Source organism: Scyliorhinus canicula, chromosome 19, assembly GCF_902713615.1.
Source record: "Scyliorhinus canicula chromosome 19, sScyCan1.1, whole genome shotgun sequence".
Taxonomy (NCBI): domain Eukaryota; kingdom Metazoa; phylum Chordata; class Chondrichthyes; order Carcharhiniformes; family Scyliorhinidae; genus Scyliorhinus; species Scyliorhinus canicula.
The window spans coordinates 27,342,110-27,362,066 of NC_052164.1; the positions used below are offsets into that span (position 1 = coordinate 27,342,110).

At 47.4% G+C, this 19,957-nt stretch overlaps 1 protein-coding gene across 1 annotated transcript in view; it reads right to left on the reverse strand.

Moving 5' to 3' along the window:
• The window catches only part of LOC119954154 (integrin alpha-3-like), a 210,151-nt gene that overhangs the window by 17,299 nt on the left and 172,895 nt on the right, over positions 1–19,957 (reverse strand). Inside the window, exons 14-20 of the mRNA XM_038779108.1 lie at positions 19,094–19,203; positions 17,489–17,666; positions 15,890–15,964; positions 12,387–12,466; positions 11,214–11,291; positions 9,684–9,786; positions 2,071–2,247 (exon numbers count right to left, since the gene is read on the reverse strand). Of these exons, the coding sequence (XP_038635036.1) occupies positions 2,071–2,247; positions 9,684–9,786; positions 11,214–11,291; positions 12,387–12,466; positions 15,890–15,964; positions 17,489–17,666; positions 19,094–19,203 (801 nt within the window). The remainder of the gene's footprint in view (positions 1–2,070; positions 2,248–9,683; positions 9,787–11,213; positions 11,292–12,386; positions 12,467–15,889; positions 15,965–17,488; positions 17,667–19,093; positions 19,204–19,957) is intronic.

The following is a 19,957-nucleotide window of genomic DNA, read 5'->3' on the forward strand; positions in this document are numbered from 1 at the left end:
GTGACCGGCAATTGACCACTTAAGGCCACTCTGGGCCCTGCCCGCCACCACCCTGTGCCCCCTGCCCATAAAATCGTGGACAGTCTGCGGCCAGGCACAAGTGCAGTGGGAGGGCAACTGGGGAATTATTTGGGCGTTCCCACGGCAAACCCGCCATTCGGGGACTGCAAAGGTTTGTCCCACATCTTGGCTTTCAATGCCTCATTATCAACTAAATAGTGCACACAAATTGATTAAAACCATTCACAGCCATCAAACTATAAACTGTTAAGTATTTACCCACTAGCCAGCTGACATCTCTCTCTAGCCCAAGCCCCAAGCAGTTTCCTACTCTTCGTATGCTAAGCTCACTACATTACTGAGTTGCTAAAAAAAATCTTTAATCTCTGTTGTTGTGCACGGTTAGAATAATTAGTGAATTTCTAAGTGAAAACCACAACTTGTTTGGAAAATAGGCTTATCATAAGTGATGGGACAGATCTTTAACTATTACACAATTTTAATAGAATTTATCATTTTCAGTTCAGAGAACAGGCTGATGGCCTATTGACAAGGAAATGCAAAAACAGTCAGATATTTGTAAAGTCACTGTTGCTTCCTTTCTAACTGGAGCTTACCTCCCCTGCCAGAAACCTTTTTGTTTGTTACACAGTGCAGAAACCTGTTGTTCTTAGCTCAGCTGCAATCAGGAACCCATTCTTCAACCGTGGGACAAAACGCAAGCAATTCTTGAACGGCTTTCAATTTTAGGGTCACATCAAATGCTGCACTCGTTATGTGATCTTACACGGCAGCCAATATGCATACAAAAAAGTCCCACAAACGGAAATTTGATAACAACTAGATCATCAATTTTTTGTGATGTTGCTTGAGAAATAAATATTGACCAAGACACCAGGGATATTTGCCCTACTCTTCTTTGAAATAGAAACATACACTCAAGCAGGCAAACTGAGTCTTAGTTAACGTCTCTTGTGACAGATCACCTCACAACCCTCCTAGATATCTGCACTCGTCTAATGTTGGCCTCTTGTGCATCCCCAATTGTAATTGCCCCGCCATTGGTGGCTGCGCCTTTAGTTGCCTAAGCTCCAGCTCTGGAATACCCTCCATACACATCTGCACCTTTGCTTCCTTCTTCTTCCTTTAAGACATTCCTTAAAACCTACCTCTCTGATCAGGTGTTTGGGCACCTGACCTAATGGGTGGAATTTTCCAAACATTGCAGGGTGCCAGATCAGATTAGAAAAGCAGCGTTGAGCTAGCTGGACTCAAAGCTATCTTTTGTGAAATAAATTTAGGTTTTTTTTCCAATTAAGGGGCCAAGAGACCTGCCCTGCACATCTTTCTGGGGTTATAGGGGTGAGACAACGCAGACACGGGGAGAATGTGCAAACCCTACACGGAAAGTGATCTGGGTCTGGGATTGAAACCGGATCCTCGGGTGCCATGAGGAAGCAGTGCTAACCACTATGCCACTGTGATGCCCTCCAAGCTGCCTTTTCTAGCCCAATCAAATAGCAATCTGTGCTATTTCAAAGTGCTGGTGAGGATTACACAGCCAGCTTTTTTTGGGGAGGGGGGGGTGCACATACGCTCACGGGTAAAGCTGGAATTCAGAGATCGGGGCTTCATTTTTAAAGGTCAGCCTGATCTCAAAGTGAATGCCCCCCCTCCCCCAAGCAATTTGGGACCCCTAGCAGGTAAGGGGAACACCCCTAACACAGGGAGCCACCTCCCCCCCTCCACCACTTAAAGGTTGGGTATCTCCCCCCCCCCCCCCTTTCCGCCATGCAGGCACAGCATGTAAACCTGGTTTCATCCCCGGCAGGGGGAATCTCAAAGTGCAGATCCCATTATGGCCCTCTCGCGAGAGTTTGCAGGAAGAACGGGGCCGGAAAATCGGCCCAATCCCTCCCCACTGTTACACTTTGTTTTACAATGAAGCACCTTGCGACAATTCATAAAGTTGAAGGTGTTATATATTTGTTGGTGCTAATGCTAAAAAGTGAATACTGTTATCAAGATGTTTAATTACAATGTAGAATAGCATAGGAAATATGCAATTACCGTTAAATTCAGTGGATTTACAATGTTTTTTGCTGGTATGCAGTACTGGTTTTCTGTCCCATTTGTTTCGATTTCAGTGAGATACAGCAGCCACTTCCCATTACTTATTTCATATGGCCACAGAAAACTGAGGTACAGTATTCCTAAATCACCCAAAGTCTCTCCAAGGTTTGTCACCTGTAGAAGGAGTTTAATACAGGAAAATATTAGCATGCTTGTATGTGCATTTAATACCTATATCTAATTTGTGAGCTACAAGATACAAACAGTCACTATATTAACTCTTTGTTTGGTAGTATAGAACTTCAATATTGCTGAAACCAAAGATATTTTTTGTCGAAGCTTTATATCTTTCACTCATCAGGATAATTTGCAAGAATATCAATTGTAAAGGAAACAACAGAGGGGGCTAATTGGTGACACGTGGACTCTGATTGGCAGAGGTGTTGTACTAGTTGATGGTGATTGACAGTTAACTGCCAAGCAACATTTGAAATCTGAAACAGCAGCTTGACTCTTATTGGTCAAGGCATTACCCTGAAGAATGAACCAGCAAATGGCTGTCACTTATTTTATTTAGCTGAAACAAGCACAATGTGTGCGCATGTTCTTTGTGTCTGCAAAGAACAGGGCCCTATGTATTAATACAGATAAAGGTAAGGTCACCATGGTCCCAGATGACCATAGGCTGCTTTCCGCTTTGAGGGGGAGAGCTGACTGGTGGTGATTTCACCTGAAGATCACCACACCTCAGTTGAGGAGCAAAGTTACGAAGGCGGGCCTTCTTGAGTAACCTCAGCCAGTACGGGAATTGAACCCATGCTGCTGGCCCTACTTTGTGTCTCGAACCAGCTGTCCAGCCAGGTGAGCTAAACCAGCCCCCTTACCTATGTAATAATATACGTAGCTGCCCATACCCGCAAATGCACCACACTGCCAGCCCCACAATCTTAAATTGGCAGTTAGTGTAATTTTTTTTTTCAAATATATTTATTAAACGTTTAAATAACACTAACAATATTACAATCAAAACAAAGATGTAAAGGTACAATGTCTAAAAGGTACAAACACATCCTCAACCAAGTTTAAACTTAAACACTATAACCCCCTAACAGCTGACAGTATCTAGATCCTTTAAAAAAGCAGAGGAGAAGGGCAGTGGTGCAGTAATTATGGCATGAAGAATAGAGGTAGTGCATGCGCGTGCCTCCATATTGCCCCAAATCGAGTCAGGGTCACGAATCCACTGCAAAATGTTTTGGATGTTGGCCGCCCAATAGTAATACAAAACATTTGGGAGAGCCAAGCCTCCTTACTGCATGCCTCTCTGGAGCAGAACACTGTGGATTCGTACGTATCCAAATGAAGTGGAAATAAATTTCTTAACCTTAATTTATAAAAAAACCTGGGAAGTACATTTATTTTGATCGTTTGGATGCTACCCGCCAGGGACAGAGGGAGGCTCATTCCACCTCTGTAGATTCCCTCTGACATTATTTATCAGGCTTGAGTGGTTTAATTTATGAAGTGAGGCCCAATTGAAGCGGAGCATCGCGGAGGCCCCAGAGAATACCAGGCCGGGCACGCAAATGACATACAAACGGTGTTTACTGTATGTGCATTGCGGACCGCATTGATGCCGCTGTTGAGATGACAGAGAATTGCGATGTGCCTCGGATCCTATTTTCCACCCAATCGCGTTTCCGATGTCAGCTAATGGAGAATCCTGCTTATTGTTTCTCGAGTTATTCCATCTTCTCTTTGATTCTGCTCACCCATTGACGCAGTTTGGACAAGAATAAGTGTTTTGTTTTTGCAATGCTATCACGAGTAAGCAATGTAATTAGGCTTTTTAGCATGATTTAGCTTCTGGTGTTTTGCATTTGTGAAGAAATGAGGAAAGGGTTGGAAAAAATTATCCAACAAAACACTTTAAGCTTAAAAGGTGGGGACACGCACCTTCTGCATTTTAATACTGTTCGAGCATGATGGGGAAATATTTATATTGTTTCTTAACACATGGTTTAACAATACTTTGGTGATTTTATAAAGAAAAGCAACCAGTGGAATTCTGCCCCACAAGTGACTTGCAGTGTCATATAGCGAGATGTACTGCATTTAGTTTCAGACCATGTATAGGTCATGAAGCAATTTCTATAGTATCCTTTCTGTCCTCACTATTGCAATGGTGGCGGTTACAGAACATATCAGTTAAAGTTGTCTTTGTGGTCTTCTGGAGGTTGACAGGAATTTTTTATTAAATACTTGTAACTATGCACATGTACAGTAGAGGGTACAGGGAGGAGCTATCTCCATGTTTAGGTATTAATGCTTCTCAGCTCAATACCACTCTCACCCCGGGTATAGGTCATGTGGCTTCATACTTCTCTGTATGGCTGGTACTGTAGTCAGTCCCACATTACTCTATGTGCCAGAACCTTATACTACACCTCCTTCACAAGCCTTTATCCAATGTTTATGGGGCTACACTAACTTACTTCATGTCTTACATTGTTATTAGTCTTAAATCAATTGCAACATTATTGCTATTACTGCTTTAGAATTATTATAACATTCTTACTACCCCTACTTCATCCTTCAAGTCCTTGAAGTTAGAGGTTCAGGTGACCTGGGGGTCTTATAACCCTTCCACACCTCATTCCCCATTCTGTTGGAAGAGTGGTAAGCTCTGTTGGTTCTGGTTTTTATTGTTGGCTTGCAGGATGGACTGGCATTTAGGTATGCTTTCATTCTTTCCTTCCATTACTTTATGTTGAAGGGCTAGGTCATGTGTATTTTTTTTAAAATAAACATTTTATTGAGGTATTTTTGGTATTGTAACAACAACAAAATAAACAATGTACATGAAACGATAAACATAGTGCAAAAGCCGTCTCCCTTCCTTACAGGTCCCACCTTTATTAACCCTCTACTCTAAGCTAAACTAATCCCCCCCCCCCCCCCTTCTGCTAACGATTAATTTTCCTTGAAGAAGTCGACGAACGGTTGCCACCTCCGGGCGAACCCCAACAGTGACCCTCTCAAGGCGAACTTGATTTTCTCCAGAGAAAGCTAGTCATGTCCAATAGCCAGGTCTCCAACTTCGAGGGTTTTGAGTCCCTCCAAGCTAATAGTATCCGTCTCCGGGCTACCAGGGAAGCAAAGGCCAGAACGTCTGCCTCTTTCTCCTCCTGGATTCCCACGTCTTCCGACACCCCGAAAATCGCCACCTCTGGACTCAGCGGCACCCTTGTTTTTAACACCGTGGACATGACATCTCCAAACCCCTGCCAAAATCCCCTAAGCTTCGGACATGCCCAGAACATGTGGACATGGTTCACTGGTCCTCCTGCACATTTTGCACACCTGTCTTCCATCCCAAAGAATCTGCTCATCCGGGCCACTGTCATGTGAGCCCGGTGAACGACCTGGAATTGTATCAGGCTGAGCCTGGCACATGTTATGGAAGCATTGACTCTACTCAATGTGTCCGCCCATAGACCATCCTCTATCTCTCCTCCCTGCTCCTCCTCCCACTTGCGCTTCAGCTCCTCGGTCTGCGTCTCTTCTGACCCCATAAGTTCCTTGTAAATGTCAGAGACGCTCCCTTCTCCTACCCATCCTCTGGAAACTACCCTGTCCTGAATCCCCCCTAGTGGTAGGAGCAGGAAGGTTGACACCTGTTTACGTAGGATGTCCCGCACCTGCAGATACCTGAATTTGTTTCCCCTCGCCAACCCAAACTTCTTCTCCAGCGCCCTCATATTCGGGAAGCTCCCCTCTATAAACATATCCCCCGTCCTCTCAATCCCTGCTCTCCGCCATATCCAGAACCCCCCCCATCTATACTTCCCGGGGCAAACTGGTGATTATTCCAGATTGGGGACCAGACCGATGCTCCCTCTGCTCCCACATGTCTCCTCCATTGCCCCCAGACTCTCAGGGCACCACCACCACTGCCGGCGGGAACGGCAGAGGCGCAGTTACCAATGCCCCCAGACTGGTGCCCTTGCATGAAGCCGCCTCCATACGCTCCCATGCTGACCCCTCCCCCACCACCCACTTCCTGATCATGGCTATGTTCACCGCCCAGTAATAGTTCCTAAAATTTGGCAGCGCGAAACTGCCGTCTCCCCGACTCCGCTCAAGCATTACCTTCCTTACACGTGGGGTCTTGCCCGCCCAAATGAAGCCAGTGATCACTTTGTTGACTTGTTTAAAAAAAGACAGCGAAGGGCAGCACGGTGGCGCAGTGGGTTGGCCCTCCTGAGCCCGGTGCCGAGGTCCCAGGTTCGATCCCAGCTCTGGGTCACTGTCTATGTGGAGTTTGCACATTCTCACCGTGTCTGCGTGGGTTTCGCCCCCACAACCCAAAGATGTGCAGAGTAGGTGGATTGGCCAAGCTAAATTGCCCCTTAATTGGAAATAATTAATTGGGTATTCTAAATTTATAAAAAAAAAAGGACAGCGGAATAAAGATGGGGAGACACTGAAATTCAATTAGGAATCTCGGGAGGACCGTTATCTTCACCGTCTGCACCCTCCCAGCCAGTGACACCGGAAGCACGTCCCATCTCCAAAAATTGTCCTTCATTTGGTCTATTAGTCGGGCCAGATTTAATTTATGCAGCCAGTCCCATTCCCGCGCCACTTGAATGCCTAGGTACCTAAAGCTTCCCCCTACGAATCTGAACGGCAGCTCCCCCAATCGCCTCTCCAGTCCCCTCGCCTGGACCGCAAACATCTCACTTTTCCCCTTATTCAGCTTATACCCCGAAAACCGGCCAAATCCCTCTAGAATCCTCATGATTTCTTCCATCCCCTCTATTGGGTCCGATACATACAGAAGCATAGAGTGAGACCCTGTGCTTCACCCCCCCCCCCCCCCCCCCCCCCCCCCACCCCACCGGACCAGCCCCTTGAGGCTTTCAGAGCAATTGCCAACGGCTCTATAGCTAGCATGAACAACAGTGGGGAGAGGAGGCATCCCTGTCTCGTCCCCCGGTGCAGTCTAAAATAGTCCGATGTTGTCCGAATCGTCCGTACGCTTGCCACTGGAGCCTGAAACAGCAACCTGACCCAGTCAATAAAGCTCCGCCCAAATTCAAACCGTCCCAGTGCCTCCCACAGATAATCCCAATCTACGTGATCAATAGCCTTTTCTGCATCCATTGCGATCACTACCTCCACTTCCCTACCTTCCGGGGACATCATGATCACATTTAACAACCTTCTTACATTGGCCACCAACTGCCTACCTGTAATAAATCCCTTCTGGTCCTCCCCAATAACGTCCGTAACACAATCCTCAATCCTGGAGTACAAAATTTTGACCAGCAATTTAGCATCCACATTCAACAGGGATATCGGCCTGTAGGAACCACACAGCTCCTGGTTCTTGTCCCGCTGCAGAATCAGCGTAATCGTGGCCTGTGACATCGTCGGGGGCAGCACCCCTCTTTCCCTTCCCTCATTGAACATCCTCATCAACCCGTTTTCGAGCTTGACCGGTCCAAGCCAGGGTCAATAACTGTGTTGAAGTCCCCTCCCATGACCAACCTGTGCGAGTCCAGGTCCGGTATCTTCCCCAGCATCCTCTTTATAAACACCACATCAGCCCAATTTGGCGCATACACATTTACTAATACCACCTGCACCCCCTCCAGTTTCCCACTGACCATAATGTACCGACCACCCACATCCGAGACTATTCTACCCGCCTCAAACACCACCCGCTTATTGATCAGAATCGTGACAACTCTCGTCTTTGTGTCTAGTCCCGAGTGAAAGAGCTGACTGACCCAGCCTTTCCTCAATCTAATCTGGTCAGTTACTCTAAGGTGCGTCTCCTGCAACATTACCATGTCCGCCTTCAGTCCCCTAAGAAGCGCGAACAGACGTGCCCTCTTGACCGGCCCATTTAACCCTCGAACATTCCGGTGATCAGCCTAGTTGGGGGGCTCATTGCCCCCCCTCCCTTCGCCAATCAGCCATCTCCTTTTTTGGGCTTGCTTCCAGCCCATGCTCCGCGCCTCCACCGGTCCGCCCCCAGGCAGCCTCCGCCCCCAACCTCCTCTCTGTCCCTTAGCCCAAGTCCCTCCCTCGTCAGCAGAACATTTACCCCCTTCCCCGCCTAGTAACACCAATCTGTAACCCAACCTCTTTAATAAACCAAACATATGCACCCCCCCCCCCCCCCCCCCCCACTGCGCTTCAGTGAGCTAGCCCACCCAACTAGCTTGGTGGCCCCCATCCCTGGTGCCGGATAGTCTCCTACCTATTGTTCCCCCCCATACAAACATACTCCAACGTCAAACAATCCCCACACAATTGCCCGACAGAAAAACACCAAGTTCTAAACAAGCACGCCTCCATCCCCCAACAGTGCAAATGAAAACCTTAACTCACTCAGCTCTACCGCTGGTCTCAAATCAATGCAAAAGGCATTACAAACAGCTTCAACAAAACGAAAAACTTTAAAAAAAAGAACAGAAAAACAAAAGCAAAAAACAAGAACGTTGCAGCAAAGTTCAAAAGTTCTCAGTCCACCACCAGTCCTTTCCTCTTCGCGAAGACCAGCATGTCCTCAGGCGACTCGAAATAAAAGTGCTGTTCCTCGTGCGTGACCCAGAGACGGGCTGGATACAACAGTCCAAACTTCACCTTTTTCTTAAAAAGGATCTACCTAATCTGGTTGAAGCCTGCTCTTCTCCTGGCCACCTCCACACTCAGGTCTTGGTAAACCCACAGGATGCTGTTGTCCCACTTACAGCTCCATGTCTGCTTGGCCCACTGTAGAATGCGCTCCTTATCCAAGTATCTATGGAATCTCACCACCATTGCCCTTGGGGGGGTCTCCCGTTTGCGGCATCCTCACGAGTGCTCTGTGAATCCTGTCCACCTCCAAGGGCTGGGAAAATGCCCCATCCCCCAGCTTCTCAAACATGTCTGCGATGTATGCCCCAGCGTCCGCTCCTTCGGACCCCTCCGGGAGCCCAACGATTCTCAAGTTCTGTTGGCGGGACCTATTTTACATGTCCTCTACCTTCTCCAGGAGCTTCTTCTGCTGGTCTCTCAGCATCCCCACCTCCAACTCCACCGCAGATGTTCCTCCTGCTCAGCTAGCGCCTTCTCTACCTTGTGGATGGCCCGATCTTGGCCGTCTAATCTATGCTCCAGCCGCTCAATTGACTTTAAAAATAAAAAATCGGGTCCAAGCAGTCCTGTTTCTGCTTAGCAAAGCCTTCCTGAATAACTTGCTGCTCCGTTGACTGCTGGGTCTACAAAGCAGAGGTCCAGTCCTCCGCCATGCTGTCTTCAGCCTAAGCCTTCTCGGTCTTTCTGATTCTGCCTTTACGAGCACTTCTAGTCCGTCTCTCCATGCCCCGATGTGGGAATTCAGTACACAATTGCCTGTGTCATCAGTTTTACAATTCAAGTCAGCTGGAAAAGGTCCAAAAGTCCAACCAGAGAGGGAGCCACCAAATGTGCGACTTACTCCTTCATAGCCGCCACCGGAAGTGGTCATGTGTTTTCTTACATCATGGTGTAGGTAGCACCGTACTCAGTTCTTCGTTAACCCTGCATGTGCCAGGTCCTTATATTGCACTCACCTCGAATGTGAAGTCCACATGGCTTCCTACATCTTCAAAACTCTTCATTCCACTTTCACCCATGACTGTACCACTGAAATATGTTGGTTGTGTTTTCTTTTCCCTAATAAGAATTATGAAAACAAAAAACAGGAATTTTATTGGGAACCATAATATCACATTGATGCACGAATGTTACACTAGGTACAGCCAATTGCAATAGTTTGTGAAGCGAAGCACCAGTGATGAAACTACAAATGTCTCCTGATAAATTGTCTTGGTGAATGAAGGTACAAAGGGTAACCAATTAAAGGCTTTGTGAAGCGGTTAACAACTATAATCGGTCCTCTACAAATCCAAGGTCTTACACCCAGCCATACAAACAGATCAAGTCAGTGCTTGTTTCCAGTCGAGGGAATTATACTGCTGAACGTCACAGAAAGTGTGAGGTGCCTTTAGTAAACAGGTGGAAGGAATTCAGTGCATGAATAAGCCGTGGGCATCTCAAACTCACTGGTGTGAAGGCAATTGCAGAACGTTCACCATGATCAGCAGTTTGTTAGTGAACATTGTGGCTTTCCGCATCACCAATTTCTTATTTAATGAAATAACTGGTTAAATAAACCTTAAACATGTATGCACACCATTTCAATCAACAAAATGTACTTCCTTTGGTCTCCAAACAGGATTTGGTTTATTAGTTAAATGTGTTATAAACAATCTATTCGGCGGTGCAGTGGTTAGCACTGCTGCCTCATCGCACAGAGGACCCGGGTTCAATCCCTGCCCCGGGTCACTGTCCGTGTGGAGTTTGCACATTCTCACTGTGTCTGCGTGGGTCTCAACCTCCCCCACCACAACCCAATGATGTGCAGGGTAGGTAGATTGGCCATGCTAAATTGCCCCTTAATTAGAAAAAAAAAAGAGCTGGGCACTTTAAAATTATAAAAAACAATTATTTAGCTTAGATATTATCTCCCAGAGTTGTGCTAACTGATCCCAATTTTTATTCAGGAGGCCCCCACCTGCCTTTAAGGGGTGAAAATGCATCAGCGACGGATTGGTAAGTACTTTCTCTGGTAGTCCCTCAAAACAAGGAGGATTCTTCCTATGGAGTACATCCCATGTCAAGAATCTGCACGTGGAATCTTTTAACATGGGGAGGCTGTTGTGCCGTAGCTACCTCACGATTCTGTTTGAATAGGAGACCCTCTGCTCCTACGGCCTGCCAAGGCATATCGGAAGCATTTACAGGTTGCAACATTTTGCACCTCAGAACTCAGAGTTTCTAGCTGAGAGGCAGGGATGCTACACACTGGTCCGCAAGACCTCCAGTCAAATACTCTACCACTATTTGAATGGCAATACTGTCCCATTTCCAATGAGTAGGCAAAGTTAAAATAAGGATTTAGTGTCTAATATTGTAACATTGATAAAAGGGTGTGTTTACTGAAAATTTAAAGTAAAAGCAGCTTGTTAAAAGGTATGACTTAAATCATGTTTATAGCATGCAAGTAACTTGTATTTGTTCAATACCTATTACATACTTACCCAATAAGACTAACTTGTAGTTGAATTTCGATGAATACTGATGCTAAATCTGTTTCCAAGTCATTTTGCACACTCTCCCTGTCAATAAAGTAATAGAGTAATGTTTAATTAACATTTTACAAATGTGGCATTCTTAATTTGATGTAATAAACATCTTTTGCTGCCAGTGATTATCCATATGGTGACTGATAACTTGACCACAGTAAATTGTGAGGAGTTATCAAGTGAATCATTGAATGCAGCATCAGAGCAGAGGATACATTAATGCTACCTTCACCAATTTCCCACCAGGCATGTGGCATCGTGAAACATAGAAGGTAGAGACATTTTGGTGCAATTCTATCCCTCCCGTTGTGCCCGGTGCACATCTGCTATTCCCAGAGAATAGCAGGAGAGCCTCGAAACCAGGCCCGCACCGGACAGAGCACGATTCTCCCGGTCCGCGCTGCCCGACGCGACCTGGTTCACACCCAGCAATCGTTCCCCGCACCCTCCCTGCCCATACCGTTTCATGGCCATGACCATATCCTGTCCCAGGCCCCACCTCTCGGAGGTGTCCGATAGCATACTGGCAGTGCCAGGGCGCTCACTGCCCTGCCCTTCCCCGACCACGTTGAGGCCCAATGGCCACCAAGCCCTCAGGCGAGTCCATCACAACCGTTTCCGTTTTTGGAAACCAGTAGTGATTCCCGCCGGTCTGATGCAGAGAATGCGGAGGGCGGGGAATCCAGGAAGCCGGGAGACACCGGCTTCGAACATGCTGAGCAGATTTACAAACTCATTTAAATATTTGAGTATTGTTCACGCCTTTGCTGGTAGATCCAACCCCCTGGTGTCTGTTGCACAGTGGTGTGGATCTCCCCCACCCCAAGCTTATTTTATTAAAAGAAGTAAGCAGAAAAGAACAAATTCTGAAGGAATTTATGTTTAGTTTCCGAAATCAAACCAGGAATAATAATAATAAATTGTTTATTGTCACAAGTAGGCTTCAATTAAGTTACTGTGAAAAGCCCCTAGTCGCCACATTCTGGCGCCTGTTCGGGGAGGCTGGAACGGGAATTGAACCCGTGCTGCTGCCTTGTTCTGCATTACAAGCCAGCTGTTTAGCCCACTGTGCTAAACCATCCCCATAGACCATTTAAATAGAAGGGGGGGGGTGTAGTTTGTGCTTACGTAGAAAGTTGGAGCGGCACATCAATTTTTGTCGTGTTGAGAGTTATTCCAGTTACTTCAAGAATTATGTTGAGCGTAGTCTATGAAAGAAAGATGTGCCATCTGTTAGCTTTTTCAGACACTCCCGTTTGTTTTCCAGTCATTGGACACCTTTCACCTTTCTACTTTTAACACAATTTTGAGATCAAATTAATACTTGAGGTTTTGTGAATGTACGGGGGCAATCTCAGTTCTTCAACCTTCTTTGATCCGCCAACGAAAAGCAAACATGGGCAGCACGGTAGCATGGTGGTTAGCATAAATGCTTCACAGCTCCAGGGTCCCAGGTTCGGTTCCCGGCTGGGTCACTGTCTGTGCGGAGTCTGCACGTCCTCCCCGTGTGTGCGTGGGTTTCCTCCGGGTTCTCCGGTTTCCTCCCACAGTCCAAAGATGTGCGGGTTAGGTGGATTGGCCATGCTAAATTGCCCGTAGTGTCCTAATAAGTAAGGTTAAGGGGGTGTTGTTGGGTTACGGGTATAACCTGTTCTGTGCTGTACTGTTCTATGTTCTATCCACATTCTAATCATGCCCATCGCAAGGCTTTCAATTTTCAATCCGTAAAGGAATTGAAAGATGTACGCAAATGGAGGGCTGAAATGCAATTTTAGTTACTAATTGTCTTGCTGAAAATTACATCAATGAAGACTTTACCTAGCTGGGTGAAAAAATAAAGTAATTCAGTAGAAGCAGTCCAGTGGGGCAGATGGTTTTGAGCTCCATTCCTACAGATTGCCGGCCAGCATCTGAGTTGTGCCATTAGCTGGGGGAGGGTGATGGAGACGGGGAAACAGAGAATAAAATGGTTTTTACCACAGGTAAGGTGGAAATGAGCTCAAGCACCCATGTGGCACCAGCCTGCCCTTTGGTATTTCCAATAGGGTTCAATTTCTTCGGTGCATTATATTTGGACATTTATAACTTTGTGTCTTCAGTACTTTAGCACAGGTGTTCGCCAATTTGATTGTGGGCACCGCTGCTTAAAATGTCAGGTTCACGTTTGCATCAGTAACTTGAGGAAAACAATTCTGGTACTATGAAATTTTAATATCATAATCTGCTTATTATAAATCATACTGCCACATGGGCTAAGCCGCGAATGTGCCTGTACTTATAAAGTGTACTTTCACCATCTAGTGGTGAGGAATGATTACTGCATGTATATGTGAAACTTATCACCAACTTGGGGGGGGGTCGGCTAGCTCAGTTGACTGGAAGGCTGGTTCGTGATGGAGAGCGATGGCGACAGTGCGGGTTCAATTCCTGTGCCAGCTTTTTCATTTTGACCTGCCTTACCCATCCATCACCTCAGCCATGTGCGTATTCTCAATGTCTGATAAATGTCTTCAAATGTTTCATTCTCACCCTACTATCTCATATAAATATCAGTTTGAGCACGTCCTCCCCGTGTGTGCGTGGGTTTCCTCCGGGTGCTACGGTTTCCTCCCACAGTCCAAAGATGTGCGGTTTAGGTGGATTGGCCATGCTAAATTGCCCGTAGTGTCCTAAAAAGTAAGGTTAAGGGGGGGGTTGTTGGGTTACGGGTATAGGGTGGATACGTGGGTTTGAGTAGGGTGATCATTGCTCGGTACAACATCGAGGGCCGAAGGGCCTGTTCTGTGCTGTACTGTTCTATGTTCTATTATTGGCCATTTCTATTGTGTGCATGTATGTGTGCAATATTCTAGTAGAGTTTTACAGAAGGATCTGCAATTCTAGTGGAAGACTGAAAGGAAATTCAACTCGTTAACTGCTTCCTTATGATATAATGCCGCGTTAACATAGATTTATAGATTTGAGTATATGGGGGACTGCTATGACAGCACTAGCATCAAAGTCACTGGCAGCTGTACATTCTGGTTCTGAGTGAAGATAAGGCTCATTGGTGTCCCAGCCTCCTCAGATCTCACCCCTGCTTCCAAGCTGCCAATGGGAGGTAGTGGCATATGTATTGTCACTGGACTAATAATCCAGAGACCCAGAGTAATGTGAATCCCACCAGGGCAGATGGTGAAATTTGAATTCAATAAGATTCTGGAATTAAAAGTCTAATGATGACCATGAAACCATTGTCAATTGTCATAAAAACCCATTTCCTTCCCTAATGTTCTGCAGGGAAGGAAATCTGTCATCTTTACCTGGTCCGGCCTAGGCGTGACTCCAGATCAACAGACTCTTAAAATGCCCTCAGGGATGGGCAAGCAACGCCCACATCCTATGAATGAATAAAAATAAATGCACAGCAGCAGGCAAATCCTGGTACCTCGCCTTGGCTGGTGAGCTAAACTAAGTGAGGGTATCATCAACTTCATCGGGTGTAGAAAGGGTGCCAGCCCTCTAAGTGCATCAAGTCTGGAACAATGGAAGCGGCCGATGATCCGAGCAAGAGCACCATGGCACTGAAGATGGGCACAAGCAAGATGTGTGAGGCAGGAAGTCACTCGGGAAAGATTGGGATCTTACAGAGTGCAATCCCATGGTTAGCAATGAAACCTAGTCGCAAAAAATGTTGTTCCTTACTGTAGAAGCCACAGCTGCAACACTGCATCCAACTCTCATCAAGAGAAAGGAATACGATTACACAGAATATGTGCGCAAGAGTGTTGTTATCTGCCAACCTGTTTCATCAAGTTTTCAATTGTATGGAGAGATGGTGGTAAAGTGGTGTTGTCGCTGGACTAGTAAGGCAGCCATCCAGGGTAATGCTCTGGGGATACTTAATTGAGTTCCACCACGGTAGATGGTGAAATCGGAGTTCAGTAAAAAGATTTGGAATTAAAGGTCTAATGATGACCATGAAACTATTGTTGATTGTCGTATAAACCCACCTAGTTCACTAATAAAACCTGCTGTCTTAATCTGGTCTGGCCTACACGTGATTCAAAACCCACAGCAATGTGGTTGACTTTTAAACGACCAGACAGGGGCAATTAGGGATGGGCAGCAAATGCTGGCCCAGCCAGCAATACCCACATGAATGAATACACAAAAAGTTAAAAGCACAGTATGGTCAATAGTTCTGTACTGTATTAAAGCTAAGCAAATGAACAAAAAACAGAAAAGGAGGAATGAGGGTAGACATGTAATAAGCGGGAAAATTTGTAAACATACAACTATTTTTCAGAAAATAGTTTCCTCTTCAGGATTCGAGATGTTAGAGGGTAAAACTTGGATGCATTATCAGATACACCTTACAAAGATTCAAATAATTTACTAGAGAGATAAAGCAACTCACAGTGAACTTCGCCTATTTATCTTATCCTACATGGTTCATTTGATGGAAGTGATTGCTTACCGTAGAGTTAATATGCTCTTAATATATAGAAGTGTAGTGCAGATAATACACCCAATATACAGGAATACAATATAATTAATGCACTTGATATATAGATGTTTGATCACCAAGTATAACTGAGTTCTTTTCGAACTGTCGTACCATCATTAAAGGGAGATGGTGAATCACCTACCGTCTGATTCTTTTTGAAAGGATTTCCCAGTACACAGACCACAATGTATCCATCCTCATTGCACGTTATTAAGTTCTAAAAGAAAGACACAAAGTAAGTTCATGCATTCTCCCCCCTACTCCCAGAATAAAGGCACTTTTTGCAGGATTATACTTCCATATAAAAGTCGGTAGCTCTCCAGCACTCTGTCCAAATGGTCTTCACCAATGAGCCTCGTCAGTGAACGCTCAACAGTGAACAGTGGTGAGCATCAATGTCAGGGCTGAGCCCAATGTGGTGGCTGCACATTATCCACAATCACTGGATAGTGATCAGGAGTGAGGAGCTGGCCATTTTCTCTCTGCTTCAATTTGTCATGCTGAAGTTATTTACAGTGCAGTGGTGTAGAGTGGTTGAGATCAACTAATTCAGCATAGAGCAGTGAATTAAAAATGGGATCTTTCTGGTTTCTATTGGGCAGGATTACATTTGCAGTGCATTTACTCACCTGTGGTGGCATAGTGGCTAGCACTGCTGCCTCATAGCACCAGGGGCCCCAAGTTCAATTCCGACCTCGGGTGACTGTCGTTTGGAGTATGCACGTTCTCCCGTTTCTGTGTGAGTTTCCTCCGGGTGCTCCGGTTTCCTCCCAGTCCAAAGATGTGCAGGTTATGTGGATTGGCCATGTAAAATTAATTGCCCCTTAGTGTCCAAAGGTTAGGTGAGGTTACGGGGATAGGACGGGGTAGTGGGCCTTGGTAGAGTACTCTGTCGGAGGGTCAGTGCAGACTCGATGGGCTGAAAGGCCTCCTTCTGCACTGTAGTGATTGTATGATAGTGTGATCGTAGATTTAAATAATATCTGGGGCGGGATTCTCCGACCCCCCGCCGGGACGGAGAATCGCTGGGGGCCGGCGTCAATCCCGCCCCCGCCGTGTCCCGAATTCTCCCCTACCAGAGATTTAGCGGGGGCGGGAATTGCGCTGCACCGGTCGGTGGCCCCCCCGACGATTCTCCGACCCGCGATGGGCCGAAGTCCCGCCGCTGTCAAGCTTCTCCCGCCGGCGGGAATCAAAACACCTACCTGTGCCATGGGGGCACTCTTTTCCTTCCGCCTTCGCCATGGTCTTCACCATGGCGGAGGCGGAAGTGACCCCCTCCCCTGCGCCAGGATGACGTCAGCAGTCGCTGACGCTCCGGCGCATGCGCGGACTTACGCCAGCCGGCAATGTCCTTTTGGCCCTGGCTGGCATGGCGCCAAAGGCTGTCAACGCCAGCCGGCGGAGCGCCAACTACTCCGGCGCGGGCCTAGCCTCTCAATGTGAGGGCTTGGCCACTAAAGATACGGAGACCTCCACACCTTTGGGGCGGCCCGACATCGGAGTGGTTCATGCCACTCCATCATGCCGGGACCCCCCGCCCCGCCGGGTAGGGGAGAATCCCGGCCTTGGTCTCACCGATCAGCGACAATATATTGAGACACCAATGTGGGAACTAAGATGTATCATTTAGCCCTAAACAACTAACATGAGATATGCTTCTGAAGCAATGTAGCACTGGAATTTATATAATCATCTCCAATGCCTAATAATTATAAATATCAAGTGCTTGTCTACTTACTGCACGGACACCGACATATCTCAACTTATTTGGTAAGGTCATGTTCAGCTTGGCCTGGTGTGCATCCTCGCCGTTACTGGGTGATGTTGGGAAATTTGTAATATTCACTTGTAATACAAGCTTCTGGCCATATGAGCTAATCTGTGGATCGTACTCCAAGGTTTGCTTGCCGTTTATGCTGGTAATGAAGCAGCAATAAAAAAACAATCAGCTTCAAGTAAGGTGAAGCAACATGGAGAGAACTGCATCCTTCTCCAGTCCTCTCCCAATTATAATAGCATTTTGTTAAGTGTTGTAATTTCTATATTTACTCTCATTTTCCTGCTTCAGATTTTTTTTTTAGCTGCTACCTCATATCATGCATCTTTCATGTGTGATGGTAAAGCACTTGAGCAGAAGAAAGTACCAAGCCATGACCAACTACCATGATGTGCTGGGCAGGGCCAGTCCTGCTACTCCTGCCCCCATTCCCTCTCTTCCTGCCCCCATTCCCTCTCTTCCTGCCCCCATTCCCTGTCCTCCTGCCCCCGCTCCCTGCCCTGCCCCCGCTCTCTGTCCTGCCTCTGATCTCTGTTCTGCCCCCGTTCTCTGTCCTCCTGCCCCCACTCACTGCCCCCCGCTCCCTCTCCTCCTGCCCCCCACTCCCCGCCCTGCCCACGCTCCCCATCTCCGTGCTCTACTCCCTCTTCTCCTGCCCCCACTCCGTCCCGCTGCCCCCTGCTCCCTCTCCTCCTGCCCCCTGCTCCCTCTCCTCCTGCCCCCGCTCCCTCTCCTCCTGCCCCCACTTCCTCTCCTCCTGCCCCCACTCCCTCTCCTCCTGCCCCCACTCCCTCTCCTCCTGCCCCCACTCCCTCTCCTCCTGCCCCCACGCCCTCGCCTCCTGCCCCCACTCCCTGCCCCCCATTCCCCCACTCCCTGCCCCCCCTTCCCCCACTCCCTCTCCTCCTGCCCCCACTCCCTCTCCTCCTGCCCCCACTACCTCCTCCTGCCTCCACTCCTTCTCCTCCTACCCCCACTCCCTCTCCTCCTACCCCCACTCCCTCTCCTCCTGCCTCCACTCCTCCTGCCCCCACTCCCTCTCCTCCTGCCCCCACTCCCCCTCCTCCTGCCCCCACTCCCTCTCCTCCTGCCCCCACTCCCCCTCCTCCTGCCCCCACTCCCACTCCTCCTGCCCCCACTCCCACTCCTCCTGCCCCCACTCCCACTCCTCCTGCCCCCACTCCCTCTCCTCCTGCCCCCATTCCCTGTCCTCCTGCCCCTACTCCCTGCCCCCCCTTCCCCAACTCCCTCTCCTCCTGCCCCCATTCCCTGTCCTGCCACCGCTCCCTCTCCTCCTGCCCCCACTCCCACTCCTCCTGCCCCCACTCCCTCTCCTCCTGCCCCCACTCCCTCTCCTCCTGCCCCCATTCCCTGCCCCCCTTCCTCCACTCCCTGCCCCCCCCTTCCCCCACTCCCTCTCCTCCTGCCCCCATTCCCTGTCCTGCCACCGCTCCCTCTCCTCCTGCCACCGTTTCAAAGATGTGACTGCGCTCTTTCATGCCCCAGTGATCAAGCTTTTGAAAAGGAAACCTAGACCAAACATGTAAGTCCTTCTCTTCCCCTTACCGTCTGATGGGATGAAACACCTCATTGCTGTCTAATCTGCCAAACCTATGTTTCATTTTGAGATTGCTTCTGCAGGTCCGGTCATTGCCACATTCCTTCTGAAAATGTATCTGCAAAAAGTTTTTTGTATTTATTAACAGAAAACTCACCAGAAAGTGCAAAATTGATTGTGTGTAAGACACGTCTTTTCGGAATTCAAGCCATGTTTATGCATGTTTAATCACATCAGAGCCTCGGTAGCACGTATAAACTACTCAGCTGTTCAACCACGTGGGCCGTTATAACTCATCCTAATCTTGTCCTAAACCAATAAATGCTTGTGCACTTTCAGCACAGATCACTGGATAGTCAGTAGCGAGACTGCTGATTTACTTTTTTCCTTATTTAACTGTGCCATCTCCGCCAATGTGAGATTGTGTAACTAAGGATGGAGCAGTGATCAAACAATACTCTGCAGATTAGCTAATTGGATAAATTTGGAGACTTCTGGCAATATCCTTTTAATCAATTTGGCACTATTAACATTGGTTGTATAATCATCATCAAATTCTTTTATTTATTTAAAATTTAGAGTACCCAATTATTTCTATCCAATTAAGGGGCAATTTAGCATGGCCAATTTACCTACCCTGCACATCTTTAGGTTGTGGGGGTTAGGCCCACGCAGACATGGGGAGAATGTGCAAACTCCATACGGACAGTGACCCAGGGCCGAGATCGAAGCCGGGTCTTTGGTGCCGTGAGGCAGCAGTGCTAACCACTGCGCCACCCTTCAGATTATTTTATAAGACAAGGGGTGATACACTAAAGGGTCAACAAATGAGGCTTTATGGGTCGAGCTTAAAAATAAACAAGGGGCAGTGA